Raw genomic sequence first — 10,468 nt, forward strand, 5'->3', positions numbered from 1 at the left:
CACAGAGAAATGCCTTTTTGTTCTTTGGACACATGACAAAAAACAGTTTGAATTTTGAATCTTGAAATTAAGCACCAAATATCTGTATTTTTCCAGTTTGATAAGACATATTTCAGTACTCCAAAACTCTTTTATTAGACTGCCAACATGCTTACAAGTAGTAAATCCAGGTTAGTGGATCATAATTAAACATAACTCTGTGGCAAACGCAGAGTTCAGCAGGCCATCAAGGAAGAAGTGACGTGCATTTCTGCAGTGTAAAGATGCACAAATCATTTTCTCCTTAATCTACAGTCACACAAAGCGCCAGGAAAATCTTTGGTGATGTTCTCAGGTGATTCTGACGCTTACTTCCTCGTGATGTCCTCCACACCATCAACCTCTCTGTCCTCCTCACAGCTTCTTCCTCAGCTTGCCTTTCTTATGGCCACCCTTCCAAAACCTGACTTTTCACTTCTCCGAGCCACTTTTTGTTCTTGGAGCGGAGCTTGCTCATCCCGCCCTGCAGGAACTGGTGCTTCTGCTTTTTCTTGCGCTGCTTCATGATCTGATCCTTTGTTTTCAGCTCCGAGCGTGCTTTGTGGTCACCGGAGCTCTGTACGTTTGGACCTCGTCGGCCACGGCCACGACCTGGGAGAGGCACGACACAACAAAAAGGTTGGAGGTTATAGCTTGCAAGGCTGGAAGAGTGACGTTAAGTATTTACTTTTAGACTTGAGTTAAAACATGGTGGCTGATGGTCTATATTTAACAGGCAGACGTGTTTGTGCTATTCATTTTGATGCCGTCCTACCTCTTGCTGGCTTCCTGCCTCCTCCGCCTGTTTCTCCGTCTGATCCAGATCCTGTATCATCAATCTTGTATTTTTCTTCCACTCCTCATAACTGACATGTTGTCAAGTGATACAACATCTTCACAGTACAGCTTAACATTGTCATAGGAGTAGAGAAGAGGGTCATTAAGAGCAGCACACAGAGAAGCTTTTTGTTGGAAGGATACAAGTTCTTCCTGTTCTTCTTGTTACTGATAACTTGACCGCTGTCTGTTTTGATCTTCTTCTTCTGGTCTTCTTTTCCCGTTCTCTCTCACAAAACGCTTCTTCTTACGGTCCCTAATAAAACAAAGGGGAAAAAAGACTTTAAATTATAGTTTTAAATGACCATTTTATGGATATTGAGTCAAACATAGGGAAATTTGTACCATTTCATCATTTTTTCTGCTGGTTAAGGCGATCGCCTTCATCTCCCATGAGATCAAGGACAGCTGAAGAGGCCTGCTGTTCAAAAGCACTGCCCTCTCCACCGAGACTCAACCTGTCGACGCGTAACACAGGACAAAACAGCATAAAACACAAAGCCATTCACATTTTTAAAGAAAACAGATGCAACAGTTTAATGCCTCACCCTCTCTCAGAGTCAAAGTCTTTAGGTCTGTAAGGGATATAATACTCTTCATCTTTGCCTGACTGCCTTTTTTTCTTGGTCTTTGGTCGTTCTTCACCATCTTCCTGCTGACCTCTTCTTTTACCACCTACCACCTCTGAAAACACCCCTGGTGGAAATGGAAAGAATTACATGGTACAAAGTGACAAAACATGATACAGAGATCCTACTATCTTCCTCTTCTAGTTTGTATACAACATCAGCTACATCAAAACTGCATTTTATTTTGCTTCATCTCCATCAGACAGCACAAACAACTTTCTTTTGACTCAAATATTGGTTTTGAATGAAAATGATGAAACAATCCTGGGTGTTTATTCAACTTGTGAGCAGGTTTCTAATCCACCGTACTATTATTATTGACACTAGTACACGTTCTTGCTGCTGGCGAACTAATACACTTAAGAACATAAAGCAAAGCAAAAAAGTGAAAAGTAGGTCTTGCCTATATAAATAAACATAAGACAATTGTGAGACTTTGACATAGGTTAGCTTTATTTTGAAACCAAGATTGTTTACACAAAGTTTGTAATTGCAGAGAAATACTCCATTTATTTTGGTCATTTCATTTTCGAGCAGGAAGCTCACCTTTTTTGTTATACCCTTTAGATGAATAGAGAGTTTTTTTAATTAAATACATATTCTTTAAATAATGTTCCCTCTTATAAAAAGTAAGATAATTAAAAAAAATTTAAATAAAACAGAAAAATGTCTGTTTTTCTGTTGTCTGTTATATAACATTAGGTATGTTCGTGGCAATTAATTTCTTAATCAGCTAAACAGGTCATTTAAGAAACAGTCAAATATTAAGTTAAATTTGAAAACAGTTTAAAAAAAAATATCCCCATTCCAAAATTTCACACGACAATCTCATTGGCTCACGGAGTGATGATGTCACAAGGTCGCCTTAAGAACCTTTAATCCTTTGAAGTTTTTTCCACAAATAGGGGTGAGACACAGCTATTCTTAGTTCGTTTCTTCGCAGCATTTGTGTGTGCAGCCTTCAAACGTTCACCACAGAAAGTTTTGGAAAGCTTTTCAGAGTCGTCGTGTACAACCTTCAACATGTATCCAACAAGACACCAACCAGAACAAAATGAACACGCCGCTTCTCCTTCCTGGCGTAGCCGGCCAATTTCCCCAAATGACCTCTTATCCATCCAAAGGGCATTACATGACAGTAGGAAGGAAAACTACCACCTCCAGAATAAAATTCAAAAAATTGAAGAAGAGAAACTTCAACTGGAGGAGAAGTGTAGACAGATGGAAGCGCAAAATAAAAACCTGGAGGAAAGACAACAACGCCAGCCCGACATAGAAATTATTAATGAGGGCTGGGGAATCAGGTTTGGACAAGCCCGAGAGCAGATCGTCTTCTTGATTAAAGAAAACAAGCAGAAGACGGCAGAACTAAAGGAGATGTCCAACCAGCTTCAAGACAACAAAGCTACTGTTGAGAAGACAGAATGGGATCTCCAATATATGGACCAAATGAATCAGCTGCTCCAAACAAAGTTCGATGAAGCTGTGAAAAAAAATAAAGAAATCCTCCAACAGAAGGAAGAACAGGAGACAAAGCAAATAGACTTACAGCACAAACTCAAAGTCACGGAGGAAAAATACAGAATGCTGAAAGAAAAGTTGGATGAAACAGTGCGCCAAAATAAAGTCCTTCTTCAAGAGAAAGTGCAACAGCAAGAAACATTGAAAGAAGAGAAACGTATTGTCGAAGACTTTGAGGGTAAAAATCTAAAACTGCAACAGTTTTGTAATGAACTGAAGAACAAAACAAGTGAACTAGAAGGGGAAAAGGAAAAACTGGACAAAAGATGCTCACAGATGCAGAAAAGGATTGATCACATGGCGAGAAACAACTCTGAGCTCACTAAGGGGATATTGTTGGAATACAACAACTTGAAGCGCAAACACACTGAAATGCAGGCGCAAAAGCAACACCAAGACAAAATACATGACGACCTGCAGCATACTCTCCAAGACATCCACAGAAGAAATGAGGAGTTAGAAGACATGTACAAAGAAGTACAAGAGAGAAATGCAGACATGCACAAGGACAAGCTAATGCAGGAGGCAACATCCAAAGAACTCAAAGAAAAGCTTGAAGAAAAACAAGCAGCATTAGAAGAGGTGGAGCAAACATGCAAGAAACTTGACAAGCAAAACGCAGAAACAATCGATCAGTTGAGAACCCTCATCTTGGAGAAAAAGGCGCTTGTGGAAAAGTCCATGAAAAAGAAGAAAAAATGCTTCCGCTTGCCCTGGAGGAGGGACTCTACTGTTTCACCTGATGTAGTCTCATCTTGCTCCACCTCTGTCCTTCCCCCCAACCAGTCCCGGCAGTTGACTGTCCCCTCCTGAGCCTGGTTCTGCCGGAGGTTTCTGCCCGTTTAAAGGCAGTTTTTCCTCCCCACTGTCGCCTAGTGCTTGCTCAGAGGGGATTGTTGGGGTTTTCTCTCTTTTACCTTGTTTCATTAGTTACTTGTTTAACATTTTTTGTTCTTACTTCATTTTACCTTGTTTCATTATTTACTTGTTTAACATTTTTGTTCTTACTTCATTTTACCTTGTTTCATTATTTACTTGTTTAACATTTTTGTTCTTACTTCGTTTTACCTTGTTTCATTATTTACTTGTTTAACATTTTGTTCTTACTTAGTTTTACCTTGTTTCATTATTTACTTGTTTAACATTTTGTTCTTACTTGTTTTACCTTGTTTCATTATTTACTTGTTTAACTTTTTTTGACTTACTTGTTTATAATAAACCAATTGAATTTATCTTTTGAGTATTTTGTCTAATCTTTACAGAATTTTTCAAAACATTCATATCTGTCGCTTATTTTCTTCTTGAAACCTCATAAATGGTGAAGGAAAAACCCTGGAACATGGTTTGAAACACTGAAATTGTTTCAGCTCAAACCGCCAAAGTCATACGTGTGTGTGTGTGTGTGTGTGTGTGTGTGTGTGTGTGTGTGTGTGTGTGTGTGTGTGTCACAGGTGACACGGTGTCACTGATTAGGTCATCATGTTTAGGCTCATTCACTCGAGAAATTATTTAGGCCAAATCTTTAAAACTGTATCATTGCATACACATTTTCAATTCATTTCAATCACAAATGCAGAAATAATTATTTGCAGTATCTTATCTCATTTATTATGAGAACGTCATGCCTGATCATTTGCACCCACACCATCAAAAATGGGGCAAAAGGGAGGAGATCGCATTTAATCGGTTATAACAAGAGGTCAGAAATATAAGTGCTGCAGAAACCTCTGAATCTCAGCTAAAAGCTCATGTAAACCATTTCTACAATCACAAAACAAATCGAAGTCACCAAACAGTTAAAAGAGCAGTTACGTCACTATGAATCTGTGGACAGGTAATATCCATATTTTGATTTATGATTTCCTGGAGTTCAATGTGTGTGCTTAATCCTTTATGAAACTGATCTGAACCTGCAACTACAACGATCCAGGGAGGAAAGAAAGAAACAATACTTCACCCATGCTTACATTTAGATCACTCTCCTCCTTTTCTGTGATGTCACAGTCAGCAGTAGTGGTGGGGTTGATTGGCTGCTGCAGCCTGCTTTCTGCAGCTCGGTCCTCTCTCTGCTTGCTGAATTTGTCCACTAGCCGAGTGTCTTTAGAGCGTTTGGCACGCATCACCTCACTGGCTGGTGTTTTACTACGTTTTTAACCCGTCTGATGGACTCCGGCGAGGGGTTTGACTGCGACTTGAGGTACTGCTTGTAGGCGTTCTCTGAGACACGGAGCAGATTTTGCAGGTCCAGCGAGTTTTCATGAGACGTGATCACATGAGCACTTTCATCATCCAAGATCCTCTGAGGGACTCGACCAAACACACCTTCTGAATCTGAGTACGAAAAGAAATGCAGACATTTCAATACAGTGACAGATAAAAGAGCACTAAATAAAGTTTATTAGCAACTTCAAATGTGTAGCACATCAGTTAAACTGTTCATCTGACAGGCATGCAGTAGAGTCTACCTTGTGTGTGTTCAGGTGAAGCAAACTGAACTGGTCGCCCTAGGAAGAGGTGGAGGTCATAGACATAAGGCATTTCATCAGGACAAATCAGACTATAGGCTGTGCCACTTCGGCCCGCTCGTCCCACACGCCCTGATGGGAAAAGACAGGGGAAAAAATACTCGTAATGCTGCTCACCAACTCTGTGCAAGAGTTTGGCCTTGGAGGGGAAGTTGTAATTGATGACATTATCCAGCAGGGCGATGTCTATACCACGAGCAGCAACATCAGTCACCAGAAGCACCATGGCTTTCCGGTGCACAAATTTCCCAATGTTGATCTTCCTGGCAGTCTGATCAAGGGCACTGTAGATGTAGGCACACTCTAAACCTTCTGATGACAGCAGCTGGACAACAGAAAAAAATAAGAAGTCAACTAAAGCTCTAGTTTTTTAAACAATATTTAACATTTTCACAAATCTATGCTACACTGTTATCTTACCTCCTTTAGGTACTCCACATGGTGTTTGGTGGCAGCAAAGACCACTGTCTGTTCCTGAGGCTTCACTACGTTCCTCAGGAGGTGGAGGAGCAGAGCCGGCTTGTCATCCACACGCAGGTGGAAGAATGACAGCTGATGGAAGTTAGAAGAAATGAAAACATGCTCAAAGCCATGGAAACATCCAGGTGACTGTAAGGACTTTTGCTTTGGGCTTTACATTTAAATCATTCAACATTTCTGGGAGAAGAATACAAAATGTTTGAATAGCAAGTGTCTGAAGACAGAGCACCAAGTAGAAAGACCAAGACACTGACACAGAAGCTGAATTAGCATAAGTTAGCATGTAGAGTAGATGCAATAATCCTGTACCGAGGTTGTAATAAATAAAGCAAAGCCTTCCATCTAATTTCTGAGATTAAACAAAAGGTAAATAAAACAAAAGCAAGTTCTGCCTTTTTACCTTCATCTGATCACTGAGCTTTGAATCCACATCCAAACGAATCAGAACAGGTTCTGTCAGGCCTGGGAAAAAAGTTTGTATACACCGGTGTGAATATAATTAGGATTATTTGCCTTTAGATGCTAAAAAATATGGAAGCTAAGTTGAATGAATATGTTTTATGATGAGAAAATAAGCCAGAAAATCTTTGAGAAACTACACCGTGGAGGGTCAATTTATTAGATTAACCCAATGTGTAAAGAAAACATTACTTCTTTAGTTATAAACAACATTTCATAAAACAGACTGGAACATATATTTGGGATAAAAGCAACTGCACTACCCTGGTTTTAATCATATTTACCAGATGAATTCCAGTTTTTTTTACCACAAAAAACCAAACAATTTTCTGTTTTTGTTCGGTACTTAATATTGGTTTCTCAACAAAGGACTGCAAAATTTTAATAACACGCTGATTAAGTTTGACCAGTGACACACTTTTGTAAGCTTCATTTTAATGGTGCTTTTAAAATAAAAATAAAGATCTTATTTAATTCTAAAAGTCCCTTTTTGCATGTAATGGCTTTTATGCCCCGTTATATCTATCATGTGCTGATTGTGAGTTCAATGGACAAGATAAATTCCACAGGGTGTTCATGCTTATCGTACATGTACATGTAAATATACAGATACAATGAATAATAATATCTGTAAATACATCTATGGTTCATTTTGTAGAAGGAGAGGAGAAGGGGCGACGGGGGATTGTCTGACTGGCTGGAGCGGCATCTAATAACCAACTCGCAAAATAAAACAAAATAAAAACAAACCAACAAACACGAAAACACCGGACATTATGATACAGACTTAAGTCTCACACACAACCTGTCGACAGGGGAGGGGGGCTGGCTGCTTCCAAATAGAGCACATTTCATTCATAATGTTGTAAATCCAAGCCCATTCATGATTTTAATCCTGGGTTGTGTGAAATCCCAGAAATAAACCCTAGACAAAGTGAATCTGTGAACTAAGGTGTAGATTTATTAGGTTATGTTGTGGTGATCCTCGGGTTGGGGGATGGGTGTTCATACTGGAGTGCAAAATTAAAACCAATGGAAGATGGACAAGAAAAGTTCAAAGCCATCAGGTGCTCAGTTTAAAAAAAAGAGAGAGAAAAGAAGAGGAGGAGAAACGAGCAAAAGATACAGGTAAGCAGATGTGTCATTGGATAATGGCAGGTCATGTATCCTGAAACAATCAGAATCACAATCAGAATACTTTATTAATCCCTAAGGAAATTATGTGGGTTACAGTTGCTCCAAGAAGAAATTGTAAAAATAGTAACAGTAACAGATTAAACTCCAAACAATACATTATATTACAGATTTTACACATTTAAGAAATAGCACTAATATATACAGATCACTCAATTATAAATATCAAGGATTAACAGAGGTGATTATAAATAAATATCAAGAAGATTGACAAGAATATTACAGAATAGAAAAGCGCATGTATAAAAAGGGTGTAAGTGTATTAGATGGAGGAGTTGTACAGGGAGATGGCCACAGGCAGGAATGATTTCCTGTGTCGTTCAGTGGTGCTTTTTGGTAATCTCAGTCTCTCACTGAACGTGCTCCTGTGAGTAGCCAGCAGAAATGGGTAACGCGTTACTGTAATCCGATTACTTTTTTCAAGTAACGAGTAGGGTAAGGGATTACTATTGCAAAAAACGTAATTAGATTACTGTTACTTTCCTCTAAGAACGCTGCGTTACTAAAACCGTGATTTTTTTGCGAGAGTGTCTCATGACAATGACGTAAGTGAGTGCGACGTTCGTGGCAACAGCTGTGTGCAGATCAACAATGGATAATATATCGAGTGTGGGAGAAATTCACAAACAAACTCGTGGATTCTTCCACTGACGGCTGCGGCACACCTGCACCAGGGCAAACATCCGCCTGCTATACAGGTGAAAATAGAGCAACAGGACCGCTGAGTCTTTGATTTTATTTATTTTCTGTTGTGTTTCACTTGCATTTATTTGAAAGAGTGAGTGTAAACACAAAAAAATATTTTATTTTATGTGCTGGAATGTGCAGAAAATAGGTTTAAATGTTAAACAAATTTCTTCCAGCCAGAGAATGTTGCATATAATTTAATTTTTGCTTGATGTATAAAGTTAAAAGATTAAAACTAATAAAACAAGTTTTAAAAAGAGACTTTTCCATTTGATTAAATTTTGTATGATGGATTATGCAGAAAAAGTAGAATTGGGCTGAAAGATCTATCGCTTTATCACCTATTCAGGTTGTAAATTGTGTTTTTAAAAAGTAACTAAGTAACTTAGTAATTAATTACTTTTGAAAATAAGTAACCAGTAAAGTAACGGGATTACTTTTTGGGGGAAGTAACCAGTAATTAGTTAATGATTACTTTTTTCAAGTAACTTGACCAACACTGGTAGCCAGCATGTCATGGAATGGGTGGGAGGTATTATCCATGATTGTCCTTATCTTGGACAACATTCGCTTCTCAGACACCACTCTAATGGAGTCCAGCTCCATCCCCACAACATTACGGGCCTTGTGGATCAGTTTATTTAGTCTGTTGGCATCTGTGACCCTCAACCTGCTGCCCCAGCATGCAACAGCATAGAGGATAGCACGGGCCACAACAGGGATACAATAAGATAACATTAATTAGTAGGGATAGTGAAAACTTCTGTTTACGTTTGTTAGCCACTTGGCTTTGATAGCAAACAGTAGACACTGATGTAGCTTACTGAATCTTTTGGACCGTGTTCAGCACAATAATAATTAGTCAGTGTCAATTGTTGATTTGTCCTATTCTGATTGTATTAGTCGTTTGCTGTTTGTTGGGGGGGGGCGCCAGAGGAAGTGTTCGCCCAGGGCGCCAAACAGCCTAGGACCGCCACTGCGCGAAAGTCACGTGGTCTGTCAATCTCTATAAAGATCCGGCTCTAAGAGCCATTTCGTTCGGGACCGACACATCACTAAGAGAGAGAGAGAAAGAAAGACAGCAGAAAAAGAGAGCGCGAGTTTTGAGATGTGAGAGATTTGTGACGTTTAGCGTGTTTGGAATGTATAGTTAATGTATTGTCTTGTGTAGTTTGTGCATAGTGTTGTGGATAGTTTGGCATTGTGTGTCAGAACAATGAGGTCACAGCTGTCTCCTTGTAGAAAACAGTAGAGGGATACACCTGCTGTCAGGCCTGCAGGTATCAGGCTGTGATGGTCTCCTTTGTAGTGGACAGAAATTATTTTTTGGAGTGGCACAAATAATTTGTGTGGCATCTTATTGAAGAACAGCTGATTGTTATGTAAATAGTTTGAAATGGTTATTAAAAAAGGGTGAAAGGTAAATGGCTGCAAATAACTTTGTTGTTTGCAAAACTTGTGCATATGATTTTAAAATTGACAATTTATATTTGCATTTAAATTTTTGAAATATGATTCAATAAACATGTTTGTGGTTGTTACAGTAAAAAATAGCTTTTTCTACTCTGATTTTATGTTTTTTGTCTGATTTTAGATGAATTGTGTTAATACAGTATGTCAAAATGAAAACATAACTGTAAATTCAGACACGTGAGGTTGTGCTGAAAAGGATGATACCAAACAAGGCAAAGCAAATAGTTTTAAAAGGTAAAATGTGGAGGGAAAATCAAAAGTAGTCAAAAATGGCCAATTATACCCTGGACCCCAGAGGGTTAAACATTTTTTAAAGTTAATAGTTACTTTTCAAGTAATTAATTACTTTTAGAATCTTGTAACTCAGTTACTTTTTTGAAGAAGTAACTAGTAACTATAATTAATTACTTTTTCAAAGTAACTTGCCCAACACTGAAAACCACACAGCAGTATATTAGTAATTAGAACACTCTCCAGCTACAACATTAAAATAATTATATTAATTATAAAGCCCTATAAAGCTACCATGTCACATAGCTTTATAGGGCTTTATATAAAGCTATGAAATTTCCTAGATGTTCAAAGTTCAAATTTTATTTGTCACATACACAGTCATACAAGTACAACATGCAGTGAAATGCTTGC

The 10,468-nt window shown here is 38.5% G+C and overlaps 1 protein-coding gene, 1 long non-coding RNA gene and 1 pseudogene across 2 annotated transcripts; 1 reads left to right on the plus strand and 2 right to left on the minus strand.

Annotated features, from left to right (window-relative positions):
• Positions 1 to 501: 501 nt before the first annotated feature.
• On the minus strand, positions 502 to 1,071 carry LOC120440617. The gene is made up of 3 exons (XR_005613396.1): positions 1,000 to 1,071; positions 794 to 884; positions 502 to 630 (listed from the first exon to the last, which is right to left on the minus strand). It is a non-coding gene; the product is annotated as an uncharacterized LOC120440617 (long non-coding RNA).
• Positions 1,072 to 2,429: 1,358 nt separating this feature from the next.
• LOC120440616 (myosin-7-like) lies at positions 2,430 to 3,879 on the plus strand. Its single transcript, XM_039613409.1, has one exon. The coding sequence runs from the start codon at positions 2,508 to 2,510 to the stop codon at positions 3,816 to 3,818; it is 1,311 nt and encodes a 436-aa protein (XP_039469343.1). The 5' UTR covers positions 2,430 to 2,507; the 3' UTR covers positions 3,819 to 3,879.
• A 974-nt stretch (positions 3,880 to 4,853) lies between these two features.
• LOC120440979 lies at positions 4,854 to 5,970 on the minus strand (annotated as a pseudogene).
• Between the last annotated feature and the right edge of the window lie 4,498 nt (positions 5,971 to 10,468).

This window comes from Oreochromis aureus, linkage group 1 (assembly GCF_013358895.1).
Source record: "Oreochromis aureus strain Israel breed Guangdong linkage group 1, ZZ_aureus, whole genome shotgun sequence".
In the NCBI taxonomy this organism is placed as follows: domain Eukaryota; kingdom Metazoa; phylum Chordata; class Actinopteri; order Cichliformes; family Cichlidae; genus Oreochromis; species Oreochromis aureus.

Excerpts from the sequence above, each read along its gene's own strand:
- LOC120440616 (XM_039613409.1), top strand. The coding sequence starts at position 2,508 with ATGTATCCAACAAGACACCAACCAGAACAAAATGAACACGCCGCTTCT.